A 21,285-nucleotide genomic window follows, 5' to 3' on the forward strand; every position below is an offset into this window, starting at 1 on the left:
AGTCCCTTTAACATTTCATATAATAAGGGCTTGGTGATGATGAACTCCTTGAATTTGATCTTATCTGAGAAGCACTTTATCTGTTCTTCCATTCTAAATGAAAGTTTTGCTGGACAGAGCAATCTTAGGTGTAGGTCTTTGGATTTCATGACTTGGAATACCTCTTTCCAGCCCCTTCTTGCCTCTAAGGTCTCTTTTGAGAAATCTGCTGACAGTCTGATGGGGACTCCTTGAGTGGAGTGGACCAGAAGAAAGCAAATAATGGCCAAACAGAAAAGAGTCAAGAAGCAAGAATTCAAAGAAATGAGGAGAGTCTTAGGAACCTCCAGGACATCTTTAAATGCTCCAACATCTGAATTATAGGGGTACCAGAAGGGGGAAAAGCACAACCACCAGTAGAAAACTTATTTGAACAAATAATGAAGGAGAATTTCCCCCAATCTGGCAAAGGAAATAGACTTCCAGGAAATCCAGGAAGCTCAGAGAGTCCCAAAGAAGTTGGACCCGAGAGGAAACACACCAAGGCACATCATAATTACATTAGCCAAAATTAAAATGAAGGAGAGAATCCTAGAAGTTTTGTTTTTCTTTCATTAGTTTCTATGCCAGTTATTTTTGAATTTTAAAAATAAAGCATTATTGCCTCATGAAAGCTGGTGGAATACTGTTATTTCTGTACTAATGCTTGGGAAACATTTCATACAAACTACCTCCCTCAAAAAGAATTTGAAGCTATAATTCTGATATTCCTTAATTCATTCTTAACTAAATAAATAAGCTGTATTGCTCTGAAAAGAAGACAGGTCATGTACTACACAAATCTGTAAACTCCCAGCATTTCCTTTACTGTTTAAATGTTAGTTTTTAAGGGACTAAGTTAAGTAATTCGAAGCCAAGAATAATCAATAAGTCTACTATAACCTTCCTGTAGTTGTACTTTGGGAAATACAGTACTTATGTGCAAACACATGATTAGGATCTCTCTTCACTTAACCAAGATATAAAAATGTAATTTGATTTTTTTTGCTTGTTTTTGAGTTTCAGTGGGGGAATTTGAAGTTTCTTTAGAGTAGTGATGTTTCATTAGCCACCAGAGGTGAAGATTCTCAAGTATCAGAGACAACTGGCAGAGCAAGAGTTTTAGAAACAATTCTTTGTATCTTTCAGTGAACTCTCCTGGCTTTACAATTTAAAGCTTTTTTTAAAAAAATCAGACAATTTGGTAAAATAAATTTAGCTGGAGTTAAAAGATAATTTGGTCTATTTACAAAGATAAAATTTAATGAAGTGTTACATTTTTCAGAAGCCAGTTTCTTTCCAAATCTTTGCTGCTTTTTCAGTGAGCCCTTTTGTGTATATCATTTGTGTGTCAAACTAAGGCATTACCTCAAGTGATTACAATTGCTCTCTTGGTTCTGGTCTGAGTAAGACCATTATTATTAAAAACATCAGATGACACTTCTAATAAATGACTTTTTGAATTCACTGAAACTGAACAGCTGTTTCAAACAAATACCCTTTCTGTGAGGATTTATCATCTGCAAATCAATTGATGATTATTCATGATGAAAATCTCTACATTTTGAGTGATATTTAAATCAGATTTAACTATGTTCGGAATTTTATTTTTTATTGTTTTAAATTTTTTTGAAGTTACTTATTTATCTATTTATTTTTAGAGAGAAGGGAAAGGAGGAAGAAAGAGAGGGAGAGAAACATCAGTGTGTGGTTGCCTCTCACTCGGCCCCACGCTGGGCACCTGTCCCACAACCCAGGCCTGTGCCCTGACTGGGAACGGAACGGTGACCGTTTGGTTCGCAGCCTGTGCTCAGTCCACTGACCTACACCAGCCAGGGCTATATTTGGAATTTTAACTTACAGCCCAACAGGCAATATGCAGAAATACATATTTAAAGAAAATAAGTAAAATGACTTTTAATGGAAAAATACTACCTTCTAACAACCAGAAGGATTTGGGGGATTATTTATAACAATGAATGTCTTGAGATACATTAACAAGCTGTTAGAAGCTCCTCAGTGACTGGTTTAGGTTTTGTCCAAATTGTTATTGAATCCAAGGGGTAGTGAGTAGGCTTGTCATTTCATGTATGTGTAGGGAGGGGTTCTGATACAGTGAATCAAATGTCTTGACCTTTACAACCTTATTAAAGTCAGCTGATCAAATTAAATTTTATGTAAGTTGTCACATCAATGAAGCAGTTTTCAGGAGAAGCGCAATTTGAGTATTCTCGTTGTTGAATGAATTGTTTAGCTTTGTAACAGTTATAAAAACACTAATAATGTATTAACCTGGAGTTATACTCACTTGCAATACTACATACAGCTTCTTCATTTGGGAAAATATATAACACCTCCCAAAGTTTCTTGTGGGCAGAGTTCTTATTTCATTTATCATTCTGCCTTCAACACCTTCTATATTGCTTGGGACGTGGTAGGACCTCTATATGACTGTTGAATGAATGTAAAGGGGGAACCGAACCAGGGCTGTCAGAATGAGACAATGCTCTAAATAAAACCTTGCCAGTTAAATAAAACTTTGACTTTAGCTAGGGAGGAAGATCTTTCAACTGACAGATCTCTATTATTTCCTTATTCCTCCCCTTCTCTCCTCTTTCCCTTCTTACTTCGTTCCTTTCCTCCTTCTTCCTCTCTCTTCATTCATTCATTCATTCAGCAGGTATTTATGAGTGCCTATTGAGGGCCAGGTTTTGTACTAAATGCTGGATTATACTAAATACAACAATTGGCAAAACATTAAGTTCCTGTTTTCAAGGAGATTAAATTCTGGTGGGGGTAATTGGCAGTAAACCACTTTTTGGAATGTCAAGCACTAAGGATATGAAGGAAATTAAAATAGGTTAGGGAGGTAGATTGAGTATAACCTGGGTGTAGAGCTCTCACTGTTTATACAAAATGACCAGGGAAGTGATGTTTGAATAGAAGCCAGAAAGGAGACGAGTTAGGATGCCCTTAAATGTTATATTCTAGGCAAAGATATAATGTGGCTTGGATCAGGATTTTAGCAGTTCACATGGTAAGAAGTGGTCAGACTCTGGATATAATTTGAAGGAGGAGCTTACAGTTTGGGGTGTGCATTGATAGTAGGGTGTAAAAAAAGGGAAGACAGCCAGAGTGGGAGATAGGGTAAGAGATGCCATTTATAGGATGATGAAGACTGCAAAAGGATCGGGGTTTGGAGGAGTGGACATGCAGGTGTTATTTTTTCCCTTGATATCTGTCCCTTATAGCTAGACTTTAATTCTTCTGTAGTTAGAAGAGGAAAGAGTTGCTTCCTAATTCTCTGGAAATTTGGTACTATGGAAAGAAAACTGAATTGGGATCTCTAAAGTAGAATTTTAAGACCCGACTCTTACTTTCAGAAACTTAGCCAAATAACTTCATTTTTTGAGCCTCTTCAAACTTTTTTTTACCATAAAATGAATTGGTTGGCCCTGATTGTCTCTAACATCCTTTCATTTATCACTATTTGTTTCTCTATTTTTTTTAGAATTGCTTTGATGACTTCTTTATTGTAGATGTTTCTCATGCTTCTGACTTTCCCTCTTATTATATATATTCTTCCTGGCTTCAATCAGTTTTGTAAATGTAACTCTCAAATCCACGCTTTAAACTTTTACTTGTTTTCTGAGTTTCAGATTCATTTAAATTTGTTCCAGTAGTTTCAATCCTGAATTCATTCCCCCCCCCCAGACTTGGTTTTCTTCTATGCTCAGCAATTGATAATTTTGATTATATGATTATGTTACTATTATTAATATCTGACCATTAACCATATTGAATTATTAATGTTCAGTTTGATAAATAGGTTAATTAGAATGAAGTTTCGGAAACTAACCTACTATGAGATCTTAGTGTGATCATGATCCTAAAACCTTTTCATGATGCTTACAAGGTCAAGACTAAATTTTCATAATACTAAAACATTATGTGCCTTCTTTTTAAAACTGTTTTGACATTTGCATGTGCACTGGTGTGTAAAACTAGTGGCTCATTTCAGACCATAGCAATAGCATTCTTTGTCTACATGGCATTTACAGGGAGAGAAACAGTTTTACCTAAAAAAGGTTTTTGATGAAGCAGTGAAAGATTATTTTCTTAAATCTCATCCTTGAATAGGTGTCTTTCTTAGTATTCTGTATGATAAAACATTCCTGCTGCGTGGCACAGCCATACAAGGGAATAGCAAACATCTACTATTTAAAAGGATGGCTACATTTATTTACATAAATGGGTCACCATGACATAGTTGAGGAGGGGGAAGCCGAAATTCACTTTTTAGGAAAACAGCCTCATTTGGGTTAGGACTCTGTTACAGCTTTAGTTACATTTAGTTCACTACTGGTATCAAATGTTTTGAGTACAGAATCAGGATTTTACCATCATCAGGTCTTGGAATCTGAGCACCTGTGGGACTCAGGCAATCTCTTCATGCTTTACAGTTCAGCCAACAGTTAGTAAAACTGCGAGGGATGTTTTTTGCAGCCCAGCTGCTTGGATTTTGAGCAGCTGGGATGTTTTCTCCTTAGCCCTGCCTCTGGCTTTTTTCACCCTTGGAGAAAGCACTCACCTAATCTCCTTCCTGTAATAAACATGGCCTTGTATTTGGTGAAGGCTCTGTACCCCTTGGGGACAGAGTTTTTTTCTTAGATCTGCTGTCCCGGTCCCAGCATTTTGCAGCTCTGCTTCCTCATGTACCACACCCCACCACACCCCTGCACAAAATATTCTCTTTTATTCTCTGGATTGTCTTTTCACTCTCTTGATACTGTCCCTAGATGTACAAAAGTTTATTTTATTTTATTTTATTTTATTTTATTTTATTTTATTTTATTTTATTTTATTTTATTTTATTTTATTTTATTTTATTTTATTTTAATGATGTCTTGTTTTATCTATTTCTTCGTTCCCTGTGATTTTGGTGCCATATTTAAGAAATCATTACCAAATTCAACATTATGAGTATTCCTTCTCTTCTAAGAATTTTATAGTTGTAGATTTTAGACTTAGGACTTTGATTCACTTTGAGTTAATTCTTACATATGGCATAGGGAAGGATCTAATTTCATTCTTTCTTCAGGTGGCTGTATCTGGTTTTCCCAGCACCATTTTTTGAAAAGACTGTCTTTTTCTCTAAAGAACAAACTGACAGTGACCAGAGGGGAGGGGAGAGAGGGATGATGGGGGAAAGAAAGGGAAGGATCTAATCAAGGAACATGTATAAAGGGACACATGGACAAAGAGAAGAGTGGGAGGACTGAATGTGGGAGATGTGGGGTGGGTAGGCAGGGGAGAGTAATGGGGGGAAAATGGGGACAACTAATTGAACAATAAAAACATTTTTTAATTAAAAAAGACTATCTTTTCTGTATTGAATGGTCTTGGCATCCTTGTAAAAAATTCAATTTGTAGATATGAAGGTTTGTTTTGTGGTTTTCTGTTATTGATCTATATGTCTGTTCTTATGCCAGTACCATGTTTTGATTACTGAACTTGTGGTAAGTTTAGAAATCAAGAAATGTCAGCCCTCCAACTTTTTGTTATTCTATTTCAAGATTGTTTGGGCTATTTACGGTCTTTTGGTGTTTCATATAAATAAATTTCTGCAGAAAACACCACTGGGTCTTTGATAGGGATTGCATTGAGTTTGTAAATAACTTTGGATAAATTACCATCTTACTGTTAAAGCTTCCAGTACATGAATGCAGAATGTCCTTGCATTCATGTAGAACTTTAAATTTCTTTAACATTTTATAGTTTTCAGTGTATAAGTCTTGTGATTCCTTTATTAAAGTTTTTCCTAAGTATTTGGTGCCCAGATTCAAGGTGATTTTAGTTTTGCAAGGAAAGAAATTCAAACTGTTGAGATTCAGGGAAATACAACATGGCAGCTGATTGCGATTGGGAGAACAGTGAGAACAAGGTGCCTACTTTGAAAGGGACTAAGGCGTCATTGTCCTGTGTACAGTGTTTCTTGTATCTTCTTCATTAAATGTCTCTTTTTTCATATTACATGGCTGGATACCTTCTGGATAGACCTTGAATATTATCTCTTCTAATACTCATCTGAACCTCTGTTTGCCTATGATGGGACAGCTTGTATCAGACCTATGAGGCTCTTGCTGAGAACTAGTTGAAAAGCTAGTGAAAAAATGAATTTGAAGGCATTGTACAGTTTCTGAGTCAATCAAGACTCGAAGTCAAGATTCAGGAGAGTAGGGAGATAGACATTCTCTGTGCAGGGTTCCCTCTTATCATGACCTGAGAGGTGCCGATAAATGACCTGAAAGAAGTGGTCAGTAAATCGAATACAGATAGCACTGGGAAAGACAGAAAAGACTTCCCAGTCTATTTATTTGCTCCATGGTGTCTTTGTTAGAAAAGTCAAGATGCTAAAGGAGCCCAAGTTTCAATTGGGAAAACTCATGGGACTTCATGATCAAGGCAGCAGTTCTGGAAAACCTGCTTAGGGTGAGACAGATGCTAAAGTTGAATGAGTTGATGGATATGAACACCCCAGCCCAAGAATCTGTTTAAAATTCAGAACTTTAACACCCTGTTTGTGGGGGAAAAGAAAAGAAGATGAAAGCTAAATTACATTTTGACATCCTCTGCATTGTAAGATGCATCCTGATTTCAGAGATGTTAAAATGTGGGTGAAGGTAAATGGTAATCCTACTTTTAAATCTCAGTTATCATTAATTGTTTGGTTGACTTCATTCAGGGAACTTCTTTGAGCCTGTTTGCTTATTTGTGAAACTGGAATTGTGTAGTCTCCTTTTTAGAGTTAGGAAGACTAAGTGAATTAAACTTGAAAGTGTCTAGTGTGGGATAGGCATTTGATACCGATTAATTTGGCTTTCATTTCTTCTTTTTGAAGCTTGGCATTGTTATGATTATAGGAAGAGATTCCTGACAGGTGACCAACGCAAAAAAGAAATCCCTAATATATTGGCTAAATAAGAACTTAGGAAATAAAATTCCTGTTTATATGCATAAAATAGTGTTGATATTTTCACTAATAGCTTTTTTAAAAGCACATTTTAGGAAAATCTCCTCTCCTGAATTTAATTGTGATGCCAAAATCTCAACCTTTAGTTTTTAGAGTTCCCGCTCTTCTGATGATGCTGTATAAATATAACATTAATCAGAGTGAGTGGATTTAAAAAATATTTTATTTATTTTTAGAAAGAGGCGAAGAGAGTTAGAAAGAGAGGGAGAGGAACATCAGTGTGTGGTTGCCTCTCCCGTATACACACCTCGACTGGGGACCCAGCCTGCAGCCCCAACTGCAAGCGGAACTGGCAGCCTTTCACTGTGTGGAAAGATGCTCAACCAACTGAGCCACACTGGTCAGGGCTAGAGGGTGAATTTTTTTTAATATTTTATTTATCTTTAGAGGGGAAGGGAAGGAGAGAGGGAGAGAGATATCAATGTATGGTTGCCTCCCGTGTGTCCCCTGCTGGGAACTGGCCTGCAACCCAGGCATGTGTCCTGACTGGGAATTGAACCGTGGTTGCTTGGTTCCCAGGCCCACACTCAATCCACTGAGCTATGCCAGCCAGGGCGAGAGTGAATTTTTTTAAGGAAGTGGTTGGATTTTATGATGTTTGGTGGAAGTGGGAATTCCTCATTATATTTCTATTTTGAACATTCTTGGTAAACTCAGAATGACATTTTGCTTGAGCTGTAAAGTATTTATAGCTTTAATTTTGTGTTCATTTTGTTCTGGTTTTTTTTTTTAGGATATTTCAAGTCACATTCAACAGATAGGATGAAAAAATTTAAGAGAAGGCTGTCCCTCACACTTCGAGGAAGCCAGACTATTGATGAGTCATTGTCTGAATTGGCTGAACAAATGACTATTGAAGAAAATAGCAGCAAGGATAATGGTAAATATTTGGGAGTGGAGAGGGGAGGAAAGATTCTTTACATGTTTGATTACTGTGTAAATGGAATGAAAATGTATTTTTCTGATTAGTTCCTAATAGCTTCCTTTTGTTTTTCAAACCTCTGGGACCCTAGTTCTTAGGAAGCGGGACTACACAGCTTTGCTTTTCTGCTTGCTTATTGCAGTGTCCCCTTCTTACTCCAAGTGCTTACTGTACCTAGTCTTGAACCCTGATGAATTCTCCTATTCCATGTAGCCTCCCATTTTTGTTAGTTCTTAAATAAGAATACCTTGTATAATATTATCCTTGTTGTTAAGTAACTATTTTTAAAATAATGTATGTTTGTTATTCTTATAAATTAAGTTAATACAACTTAAAAGTGGCTAGTAATTTTGTGAAATTTCTGTTTGAGGTTTCATTGATAGCTTATAATATTATATTGTGTGTTAACTATTAGAGAACAAAGATCATCATATGAGTGAGTCTTAATTTTTTTATATTTAGGATGGAAACTTTTTGCACTTGGGTTGAATTTCAAAGATGGTTTTTTAATGTCTTGCTTTTATTCCTCTTACCAGAGCAAAATTGTTCATTGTCTCTTAGACGCCCTTTGAATTCTTAATATTAATCAAGCCCCTCATGTTCATTCTTATGATCAAAGAGTCCTGCCAGCTGTTTGCCAGTGATGTGCAGGAGTGAAATAAGCACAGTATATCTCTTAGGGATGGTTTCTGGTACACATTTATATTTTTGTTAGTATTTTTAGATTACATATATATTTTATGGAATATTTTAGTTTTAACTTGTAAAACATGCTTATTTATAAAGTAGTGAAATATTGAAAGTATTTTTTCAATTAGTACATATTGTTTATTAAAAGTTTTTTTTAAAGATTCTATTTATTTTTAGATAGAGGGAAAGGGAGGGAGAAAGAAGGGAAAGAAACATCAATTGGTTGCCTCTCATGTATACACCCCGACTGGAGACCCAACCCTCAACCCTTTGGTTCGCAGGCCAGCATTCAATTCACTGAGCCACACCAGCCAGGGCTAAAACTTTGTTTTATTATAATACTAACTTTAACAGGTAATAAAAAAGGAAAGTAGGAGCTTTGTTGAGTTTCCTCTTAACCTGAGTTACTTGAAATAATACTTGAAGGTGTCATACTAGACACTGGATCTCTTGGGTTGCAGAGGTTGCTGGTAGCATAGGCTATCTCTGAGTTATGATCTGTTATTGCTTATTAACTATGTGTAATAGCACATAAATTTCAAAAAGAGCTTTGATTCTGTACCTTTTTGGTCATCTATCAATTCCTAATAGTTGGTTCCAATACATTTTTTCTTAACGGAGTTTATCTTAGAGCATAAAAAGTTCTTAAGATAGGTGACACACACAGCCCACTTCTGAACATGGTTTAATGAATACTTTTTAGATGATCTCATGTATGATGTAACCAATATGTGAAACAAGTGATCTTTGTCTAATTGCTATATAGTGGCAATGCTAGCTTAGGGAGGAGGAAGAATTAGTTTATAGTATCACTGAGTAAACTGACTTTGAACCAATATTTGACCTCCTGTGTATTGTTCAGTTACATTCATGAGCACAGTCCTGTTAATTCTCGTGTTGCATATAGGTGGGTGGCTCTCATGCATACTAGAACAAATTGGGGAAGTACATATATGTGGGGATAATACTGTTAAAATCTTGGGAAAATTATGATGCATATAATGTATTTGGTTATATACATATGCACATATACTCTTACTCATACATGTTCTACCTCCAACTAACTAGAATTTGATATATTATCTCTGTCATTTTGATAATTGGGTCATACTGTGTAGGCTTTAACTCAGTTATAAATGGGCGATATAATTATAGTTCACATTAGAGTGCCTGTCTAGATAAGCTAGTGTGTTTGCACATTGAGAAGTAAAGAGGAATCTAGAATTTATATTTAGTAGGTTAAAAATAAGTTGACAGTTTGCAGACTTGGTTGATTTAAGCATACTGGCCTTAACTCAATACAGCTTTTCCTAAATACTAAATGAAAATTTTGCACAAATTATAAAACTTTTAAAAAAATTTTACTTAGTTATTTTCAAGTACAGTTTCTTGTCTATTTCTTCCATCCCAGCCCCCCCGCCCCGTGCTCCCCACCTCCCTCCCATTTCCACCCCCCTTAGTTCTCGTCCCTGTGTCCTTCCTATTTGTTCCTCCAAATCCCTCCCCCTTTTTTCCCCTTAAATTCCCTTCCCTCTCTCCTTATGCTGAGTGAAATAGGCCAGGTGTTGAAAGACAAATACCATATTATCTCACCTTTAACAGGAAGCTAAACAACAAAACAAACAAGCAAGCAGAATAAAAACAAAGACACTGAAATAGAGAACAAGGGGACAAATTATAAAACTTTTTAGATTGAAGCGTAAGAAATACTTTTTCTTACACTTTAAGGTACCTGCAAGGAAAAAGAATTCTGAGCACATCAGATTTATCTTTTTGGTAACTGGGGAGGTATTGAATATTTAATATTTTTAAACTATCAAATTAATTTATCTCATTCTTTAAAAGTTAAAAATAAAATTGCCGTATGACTGAGCAATTCTATTTCTAGGGATATACCCCAAAGAATTGAAACATATTCCAACAGAGTCTTGTACACAAATGTTTATATTCAGAACAGCACTACTCAACAATAGCCAAAGGTGGAAACAACCCAAATGTCTATGAGCAGATGACTATATAAACAAAATGTGGCATGTCCCCAGAATGGAATATTATTCAACCATAAAAAGGAGTGAAGTACTGATACCTGCTACTATATGGATGAACCTGGAAAACTAGAAGAATCCAGACCCAAAAGGTTACATATTCTATGACTCCATTAATATGAACTATCCAGAATAGCTAAATCCATAAAGACAAAAAACAGACCAGTGATTGCAAAGGCTTTAGGAGCAGACAGAATGGGGAGTGACTGCTTAATGGATACAGTGTCTCTTTTGGTAGTGATGAAAATACAGAATGGGGCAAAAGTAGGTTTACAGTTGTTTGTATGGAAAATAATACAATAATTAAGAAATAATACAAGAATAAATTCTGTGTTTCGCATACACATGACTGTAAATGTACTTTAGCCACATGCTGTATTTTGGAACCAGATAGAAGTGAAGTGATGATTGTACAACATTGTAAGTGTACCAGATCTCACTGAGTTATGCACTTTAACATGGTTAGTGTTATGTGAGTTTCACATTAGTAAAAAAAAAACTCTGTCTGAGAAATACCTTTTCCTCATAGATTCTCAATTTGCCTGATAAGTCTTAATGCTACATGAGACATACCACAGAATGGTACATTTCAGGAGCTTGTCTTTAAGTAGTTAACCTTGAACTTACTTTTCTCTGTAATGAGAAGATACATTGAAATGATTGAATTTGCTGTGGAGGATGGGTGAGAATTTAAAATATGGGGGAGAGAGTATATCACAATTATACTCACAAAAAGGCAAAAATAATGTTTTGTAATACATATACAGTTTGGGGGTTCCAGGTGCAGCTACAACAAAAGTTACTTCTTTTGACACAACTGAAATTCTTCACCTTTTTTTCTCTTAAAAATTTTATTTATTTTAGAGAGATATAAAGAGAAGGAGAAAGGGAGGGAGAGAAATATCAACCGGTTGCCTGTCGCATGCCTCCAACCAGGGACCTGGCCTGCAACCCAGGCATGTGCCCTGACCTGGAATCGAACTGGTGACTTTTCAGGTTCGCAAGACGATGCCCAGCCCACTGAGCCACACCAGTCGGTGTGAGCCTTTTTTCTCACTTCCAGGTTTCATCCTTTTTCCTATTGATCTGCTACATAGTTAGCAGATCAGTTAGGAGTAGCAGTCAGTTTTTGACAATAGTGACGACAGAGGGTTGTAAGTAGTGCTAATTTCTACCAACAGCATAAAATCCATGAGAGGATGAGGTTGAAAGCACAGACTTCATTGTAGGTATGTATGGTCTGGAACAGGATCAGGTTAATAGGAAGTGTTTTAAACAGGAGGCCTGGGAACCAGAAAAGGAGTGAGCTAAGAAATTGTATGTTTGATAGTTCACGTCATCAGAAGATCAAAATCAGCAAGATGTCAGATGAATTTCTCAATATGATTATACTGATTGGCATATTACTATGTTAAAAATCATTGGTGCCCTGGCTGCTGTGGCTCAATAGATTGAGCACTGGCCTGAGAACCAAAAGGTCACTGGTTTGATTCCCAGTCAGGGCACAACCCTAGTTGGACGCATGTAAGAGTCAACCGATTGCTATAAAATAGCTCTTGCACATCACTGTTTCTCTTTTTCTCTTTCTCCCTCCCTTCCCTTCGCTCTAAAAACAAAGTAAATGAAATCTTTTTAAAAAATCATTGGAAATCCTTAGTTGGAACTCATTACTTTATAGAGTAAGATTTACTGTTTTTCATGTAGATTTCCATTGCTTAAAAAATATTATGGTAAAGTATACATAATTTACTGTTTTAATCTTTCTGAAGTATACAATTTTAATGGCATTAAGTACTGCACATTGTTGTGCAACTGTCACCACCATCCATCTCCAGAACCTTTTCATCATCCCAAACTAAAACTCTGTACCCATTAAACAATTACTCCTTGTTCTCTGCTAACTGCTCTTCTGTATTTCTTCCTGTCTATTAATTTACCTATTCAAGGTACATCATGTAAGTGGAACCATAGCACTTGTTCTTTTGTCTCTGGCTTATCTCAACTCATATAATATCTTAAAGGTTTCCATTACTTTTTAAAATGCATTGTATTATCTTATTGAGCCCTCCAGTTAAATGCAGATATAATCTTAAAATGTTAGAATATTTTGTGATTCTTTCATGGTTCCAGTTCTCTTCTCTGTACATTCTCCTTGGGCGACTTTCAGTCCTGTGAGTTCAGCCACTATGTACGTGCTGACTGCTCCTCAGTCTGTGTCTCTGGTCTAGATTCATGTTCAGATGCCTACTTGGCTTCTGCGTAGGAAGGAATGTCTAATAGGCATGTCAAATGTAATATAACCAAACCAAAATTTTTTATTTCCTTCTTCTAAAATCCGCTTCTTGTTTAACTTCCCTAAATCCAGGAATTGTCCTTGATTCTTTTCTTTCCTTTGCCTTTTGTTCTCTCTTCTCCTCCTCTGCCATTCTAGATTGCTATATATTTGCTATATAAATAACTTCTAAAAACTCACTATTAATAATAGCCATTTATATACTTGATATATACTTGATTCCAGTTATTCTTTCACATACCATATTTCATATTTTTAGCAGCCCATCGCCTTAACTACTCAGCCACCTTATCCCACTATATTTCATATCTTTAAAAGTTGCTCTACTGGAAATTTAAAAATATTTTTTGGATAGATGTTTTTAATATAGAACTTCACTAAAAGCTGGGTTGGGGAGTGTATGTGAAAATAATTTGCAGCCATGTTTGCTAGCCTTTTGATTCCGCCTTTGTAACGTGTCCTAAGTCTACCTGCCTCTCTCTGTTGTAGTCCAGGCCACCATTATTTATTGCTCAGGGTATGGTAACATGTAGCCTTCTGTTCCCCTTCTGTTGATTATCTGTCACCTGTTCTCTAGCAGTAACCGGAGTGAAGTTTTAAATTTTTATTTTTAATGATTACAGATTCAAAAGAAGTTGCAAAAAATAGTAGAGAGAGGTACCCTTCTCTCAGTTCTCCCCTTTGGTTACATCTTCTGTAACTATAGGATATCATCAAACCCAGAAATAACCTTTGGAATAAAGTGTGAATACGGTTCTGTATCATTTCATCACATGGTTAGTTTCATGTAATGAGAGCTATTCTATTGCCAGAGATCCTTCTCATAATACTCCTTTTATATTCATTCCTAACTCTTTACCTCCTGCTATCCCTAACTTCTCAGACTGATACTTTTTAAAAATATTAATCAGATCGTATTACTGTCTGCTTCAAAGTTACCATAACTGTTTCCAATCCCAGAATGAAATTCAAACTTTTACAGTGATGTGCAAACCTGCTTATCTCTTTGACCTCACTTAATAACACCATTTCCCCCCACAATTATGTACTACCAGCTATACTTGTCTTCTTTCTGTTCCTCTAATGCAGTGGTCCTCAAAGTATGATCCCTGGACCAGCAACATCACCATTACCTGGGATTTGTTAGACATGAAAGTATTTGGATTCCATTTCAGACCTGCTCGGTCAGGAAGTCTGGGGCCAAGGCCCAGCTATCTTGTGTTTTAAGTCTTTGGAGGTCATTCTGAAACATGCTGAAGTTTGAGGACCAGTGCTTGAACAAGTCAAACTTTGCCATGTGTCAGCTTTTGCAGTTGGCTTTTTTCTCTGTCAGGAATATCTTACAACCCACCACACACCCGTCTTTCCATGATTGGCTCTTTGTTGCATTTGTATCTCTTAAAAATACCTCTGCAGAGAGAACTTTCCTTAATATCTAGTATAAAATAGCTACTCACATGTTTTCTATTGCATCTCTTTGTTTTAATATTTTGCCTATTGCATATCAGTATCTGTTATTTTTCTTATTCACTAGTTTTCTTACCTGTCTTTCCCTGCATTAGGTTTTATAGTTTCAAAGGGTGGTATCTTGTTTGTTTTTTTCAGTTCTTGGTGCCCAGAGCCTATGATATTGCTTGTCAAAAGGTACTCATATAGTAAATATCTCCTGAATAATTGAATGTATTTATGATCTTCATTTTTTAAGCTATATTCTCTAGAACTATAAAGTATATTCCTGGGACAGCTTTATAGAACATTGAAAACATATATTATTATAAGCAGAATATTTATATATTTTATTATTCCAGATCAGAGATATTATAACCTAGAAAGAGAACATTTTTCTTATGTATTCTGGCCCATGTCCCAGTTTTTGTAACTAATTCATGCAGTTTTACCAGCTAACCCTCCCCATTCATTATTAAATTGTTGATTCTTTTACTAGGCTGATGTAAAGATCCCAAATTCTTGATCAGCCAGCTACTGCCAAGGACAGTTTATGGAACACTGAACAGATTTTCTCTATAACTAGTTGGGTACTTCCTCTATCTCCAGTCTGGCATTCTACCCAGATTAAATGACTTGGGCCTTGTGTGAGCTGTGATGACCCTTTTGCCCCATATTCCCTCTCCTCTCTTTTTTAAGGCAACCATTAGTAGAGGAACATACCAGGGAGCCTTCTTGGCTCATTTTCCCTAAGCCTATACCTTGATTTGTTCTGTGGATCTGAGCCACCCACTCCTACCAACTTGTATTTGGTGTCTGATAAACCTTTACATGGTAGTGGAATCCCTTCATCAGGTGATATACTTACTATTCTTGATTATTAGCTACAAAAAAGAAGAACTGGCTTCATTTTAGAGGAGAAGATGCAGAGAAACCCCCTTCCTTTTTAAATTCTTTGACTGTATCATTAGAAACATAATTCTAATATGAAAGACTAATGATGTGTCACAAAAGACTTCATCATGTCCTCTATCAGAGCTCTTTTTTTGGAAGGTGGAAAGGAGTCATGAGATTTCCTGTAAACATTACAACACAGGATTTCCACTATTTATAATTAAATAACATTTAAGCATTTTAAAAACTGCCCTGGTTGGTGTAGCTCAGTGGATTGAGCACGGGCTGTGAACCAAAGGTTCACCAGTTTAATTCCCAGTCAGGGCACATGCTTGGGTTGCGTGCCAGGTCCCCAGGGGGGGGGCATGTGAGAAGCAACCACACATTGACGTTCCTCTCCCTTTCTTTCTCCCTCCCTTCCCCTCTCTCTAAAAATTAATAAATTAATTAATTAAAATTTTTTTAAAGCCTGCTTTTGCTTGATGATAAATCCATGATTTTAAAAATAAAAACTATATTAAAACTTCCAAATTTGACATAGTAAATTTTAGGACCTCTCCATTGATCTGTCCTCCAGTATTTCTGTTTTATTCACTAACTGACATACTTTTTTTGAACATTGAGGAAATAAGGATATCAGTTTCTCCTTGCCAGGGCCATGTTTTCTATATTCTACAGCATGCCTAAACATCAGTAAATGTAGGAATAGTGTGGAAACAATCTTGGGATATATTGAAATAAGCAAATGGGTAAAAAATCTGTAAGTTATAAGTAGTTTTGTGATTGTTAACCAATTCTGATTATATAAGAAATGGATAATTGCTAAACCAGTTTCAAACACAATATTTTCTATAAGTACTGTTTTCATGGAAATTATTTTAATTCTAGTATTTCGTGTATATTGCCAAATAAATGAGGTTAAATGTAATGATCTCTGTTCTAACTTTTATTTTGTTTTCTGTTTTGCTTTCTCAATCCTTCTCATTTGATCCTGGATCTTGGGCTGTTAACGGAATGATGTGTGGATACTGTGAACCACAGAGCCTATTGTGAAGAATGGCAGGCCTCCGACCTCTCACAGTATGCACTCCTTCCTCCACCAGTACACAGGGTCCTTCAAGAAGCCCCCACTGCGGAGACCACATAGTGTTATTGGAGGAAGCCTTGGCTCCTTCATGGCAATGCCCAGAAATGGAAGCAGATTAGGTAATTTAATTATTTGTCTATTTTTTTTAACTTAATTGGTTTATTGTTAATACTGGGAAGAAGGGTAGCTGCGTTAGCGGTTTCTAAAGAAGATTCAAAGAACTAGCTATATGGTTGTGCAGCCAATGGCACATTATTTTAATGGAAAGAATACTAAACTAAATAAAAGGCAAAAGACCAGCTTTCTGTTTTCTCTCCACCTCCAAGATGTGTAACCTTAGAAAGTCATTTAACCTTTTAAGGTCTCAGTTCCCAGATTTGATGAGTGAGAGAACTGACTTAAATAATTCTCATTGTTATTTCCAAGTCTGTAATTTTATTCTTCAGCCTTGATAATATCTTGAATGTTAGCTTTTTTTCCCATAATTTCTCATAATCTGAGAGTATAAAAGGACTACTTACTAGTGTTTTAAGACATTTAGGTTTTGACCTATTAACTGTACACCTGTGGTACCCAGCATGTACAAGACTTTTTATGCTGTGATTTTTTTGTGTTGGCTATCTACATCTTAACTGTATTGGTAATAAATTATGTAACATAGAGTACGATACATTTCTTATACAATAAATGTTTCATTTTCTAATGCAGATATTGTTCATGAAAACCTAAAAATGGGATCCGATGGTGAGAGTGACCAAGCTTCTGGGACGTCATCTGATGAAGTCCAGTCACCTACAGGTGTTTGTCTGAGAAATCGTATACATAGACGGATCTCAATGGAGGTAACCATTAAAAACTATAAATGTGCCTGTTTGCATGTGTGCGCACATGTGCATAAGTACATGTACACATGCATGTATGCATCAAACAGACTAAACACCTCTTTGAAAATTTCCATGAAACTTGTAAGAAAATTGTTTGTATCAGCGAAGCATAGTTTTGTGACTGTTTCTTCTAATTATCTACCATTGCAAAGCAAGTATGCGTTGATTATATTTAACACTTTTCAAAATACTGTGTAGGTTTTCTGAGAGGGAAACATGAATTTTCAGAAGTTCTGGAAATCAGAATGATACATTAGCAAAGTATTCTTTTTAGAAAATATGATTTTAATTATATTTTTGAGATTCATTTGGTTTACTTTATATTTTATTTTATAAATGTTTCAAATTTCAAAAGTTATACATAAAATAAGCACCAGCTTTTTCTTCTTGCCTCGATGATAAATATGGGTATCATCTCTATGGTTCATTATATCTACTACTCGTCTCTGTAGCACGTACAAGTTATTTCTCCATGTAAAAGAATGAAGTCTCCTTTTCTTTTTCTTTGTCACTGTTGTATCTAACCTTGATGACAAAAATTGATTATTAATGTTATCATTTCAGTATATAATGTAGGTTGAAATAGTTTTCTCTGAAAAGAAATAAAGCATGTTTTAAAATGAATATTAACTTTTTTCGGTGCTCTTGAGATAATGACGATTATACTTTCATTGGTAAAAGTTTGCCTCTGAGTCAGTTAAAGAAGATAATATCAGTTTCCTAATTGATAAATTAACATTTTCATCTCTTAAGATCAACTCTATATCTGTTTATATCACTGTATAACATGACACAATAATAATAAAATAACTAATCCTAATTTTCTTCACCAAACAGGTATGTAATTTTCTTTGTTGTTATACTTACTTGTATAACAACAAGTAAATTGTTTATTTACTATTAGATCTATATCTAGACTTTCTTGGTCTTCAGTGAACCATATTTAATTTTTTCTAAAGGTGACCCTCTTGATTATATTCTTTTTATTGTATATTTCAATATCTAGAAAGACTTCTTTATCAGTATCTCCCCACCTTACACGTATATTCTCTGGTTTATTTTAGAATATTTCTGTATATTCATCTAGATAAATTTTAAATACTTTGTTTCAAGAAAAATCTTATTGTGGTTTGTTTGGGGTTTATGTAAAATATAAAACTAATATGGGAGAGCTATTTTTATTATGAAATCTTGCCATTTGGAAAAATGGCATATATTTCTGTAGTTCAGTAATTTACCTCTCAAACACTTATATAGTTCCAATACATCTCAACTTTGTTTCACGGTTTGGTTACTATTATGAATAATAGGGATTTATTTTTCTAGGATTTATGTTTCTTGATGTGATAATGTAAGGAAGATTCCCTTTCATGTTTCTCCCAGTTCATATTCTATAATGGAATGAAATGAAAATGCCTTTTGCTTACTTTTGTCCATTGACATAACAATAATAAAATATTAAGTTGTCTCACTGTGTTATATACACTACCATACAGTATTTACTTGGTCAGTTCATTTAAACCAATCACATTTTGTGGCACTCTTTGCCTTTTTCTGCTATATGATACAATAATGTCAAGATAAATTCCACTTTGAGTTTAACTGGGTTGCAGAGTATCACTTCTGTAAAACTGGGCCGTGTGCTTTTGCTTAGAGTAAATGTGTTATAATCAACAGGAAAACTTTGCAACTGCAATGCAACTTTAGTTATCGCTAAGAAATAAGATAGCTGGTGAATTCAAAAGTCAAATGCCTTTATCCTTTCTATTTTTATTTACCTACCATAATTTTTCTTTAAGGATTTAAATAAGAGGTTATCACTGCCTGCAGATATCAGAATACCTGATGGGTATCTTGAGAAGTTGCAGATAAACAGTCCACCTTTTGATCAACCAATGAGCCGAAGATCTCGTAGAGCTTCCTTAGTAAGTTTTCGGTTTCCTTTACCTATATCATCAGATGTGCTTTGTTTTATGTTTCTGGGTGTAAACATTTTATATTAATTCTTGTATTTAGTTTTTGAATAGCTAAATTCTATTGTATTTCTTTCTGGGTTTTATTGTTTTCCATTTTTAAGGGTTTAAAGATGCATATTAGAGCCCTGGCTGGGTGGGTCAGTGGTTGGAGCATTGTCCTGTGCACCAAAAGGTTGTGGGTTTGATTCCCAGTCAGAGCATATACCCAGGTTGCAGGTTTGATCTCCATTCCAGGCTTGTATGGGAGGCAACTGATCGATGTTTCTTATATCTCTCTCTCTCCCACCCCTTCCTTCTTCTCCCTTCCTTTCTCACCTCCTCCCTCCCTCCTCATCTCTCTTTCTCTCTAAAATTAGTTTTTTAAAAAACATGTCCTTGGGTGAGAATTTTAAAAATAGATGCATATTAGAATAGGATTTAAGCTATGTTGTATTTAATTTGGGGTAAATTTTATTGATATATTCTAGCTATACAGAATGTGCACTAGATATACAAATATATATTAGTATATACTAGGTATACAGAAAAGTACATAAACCATAATTATGTAGCTTGATAATTTTTTACAGTTAACATAGCTGCATATCCAGGACCAAGATCAATAAAAGAAAATTTCAGAGATCCAGAAAACCCCTCCTGCCACCATACCTTTCTGTTTACTTTCTACCCCGACTTCAACAGTAGCCATTATCCCTGCCCTTTTTAAAAAAATCCTTACCCAAGGATATATTCACTGATTCTAGAGCATAGGTGGCAAACACAGGGCCCACAGGTTGAATCTGGCCTTCCACCTTGTTTGATCCGGCTTGGCCCCTTATTTCTACCTGGTGGCAGCACCGAGCTCTCACTTAACTGTTAAGGAGCAGTTACATTTATACAGTCCTAAAATTACATTCAGCCCTTTGAAAGCAACAGCAAGGCTGATGTGGCCCCTGGTGAAAATGAGTTTGACACCCCTGTTCTAGTGAGAGGGAGAAACAGTGCTGTGAGAGAGAAACTTGGATCGGCTGCCTCTCACACGCGCCCCAGCCAGGGCGCACACCCAGGTATGTTTCCTCACTGGCATGGAAGCTGCACCCTGTTGGTGCACAGGACAGCGCTCCAGCCAGCCGGACCACCCAGCCAGGGCGTATCTCTGCCCTCGGTGCCAGTGACTAATTTTACCCATGTGTTTCCTACTATTTTGACTATATTTTCTTTATAGTATATTTTAATATCTAGAAAGACTTTTTAAAATCCTCACATGTGCATATTCTTATGTATTTTAAAAATGCTTTTGATTTTGTTTTTCTGATTATTATTTAGACTTTTGAACTTTATGTACTTAATATATAATTAAAGTATATTTAATACAAGTATATAAATATGTATATTTATGTTTTTACATATAGTATACAATACGTGTTTTCGTGGTTGGCTTCTTTGGCTGAATGTTATGCAGTGTTCATTTGTTCTTAGAGTCATGTTATTCCATTGAATGAGTGTGCTATACTTTAGCCTCCTGTTGATGGACATTTACATTTGGGTTGTTTTAGTTGTTGGTTATTACCAAACAGAGCTTCTATCACCATTTCTGTACGTGTGTTTCGGGTAACACGTGTAATCATTTCTTTTGGGTGCCTGCCTAGGAGTGGGGTGTTGGATAAGATTATGTGCCTCTGTTCAGCACCCCCAGGTGCTGCCAAAACAGTTTCCAAAGTAGCTGTACCAAGTTACACTTTCACCAGTACGTGGTAGTTCTAGGTGCTCTCCTTGCCTGTTTTTGATATTGTTCCTTTTTAAAATTTTTTTTACTTTTCTAGTGAGTATTATCTCATTGTGGTTTTATTTTGTATCTTTTCATAACCTAAAATGAATGCTTTTTAAAAATTCTTTAATTAAATTGTGTTTTTTAATTTTTCAATTACATTTGACAGTCGATATTTCAGATTAGTTTTAGATGTACAGCTAGTTGAACACTTTTTAATGTTTATTGATGCTTATTGGGCATTTAGATA

At 35.6% G+C, this 21,285-nt stretch overlaps 1 protein-coding gene across 1 annotated transcript in view; it reads left to right on the forward strand.

Moving 5' to 3' along the window:
- Positions 1 to 21,285, forward strand: part of CDK17 (cyclin dependent kinase 17) — an 87,506-nt gene that overhangs the window by 39,004 nt on the left and 27,217 nt on the right. The window contains exons 2-5 of the mRNA XM_037160760.2: positions 7,785 to 7,931; positions 16,383 to 16,547; positions 17,137 to 17,270; positions 19,112 to 19,237. Of these exons, the coding sequence (XP_037016655.1) occupies positions 7,814 to 7,931; positions 16,383 to 16,547; positions 17,137 to 17,270; positions 19,112 to 19,237 (543 nt within the window). The 5' untranslated portion in view covers positions 7,785 to 7,813. The remainder of the gene's footprint in view (positions 1 to 7,784; positions 7,932 to 16,382; positions 16,548 to 17,136; positions 17,271 to 19,111; positions 19,238 to 21,285) is intronic.

This window comes from Artibeus jamaicensis, unplaced genomic scaffold (assembly GCF_021234435.1).
Source record: "Artibeus jamaicensis isolate MK-2021 breed Jamaican fruit bat unplaced genomic scaffold, CSHL_Jam_final contig_233, whole genome shotgun sequence".
NCBI classification, from domain to species: domain Eukaryota; kingdom Metazoa; phylum Chordata; class Mammalia; order Chiroptera; family Phyllostomidae; genus Artibeus; species Artibeus jamaicensis.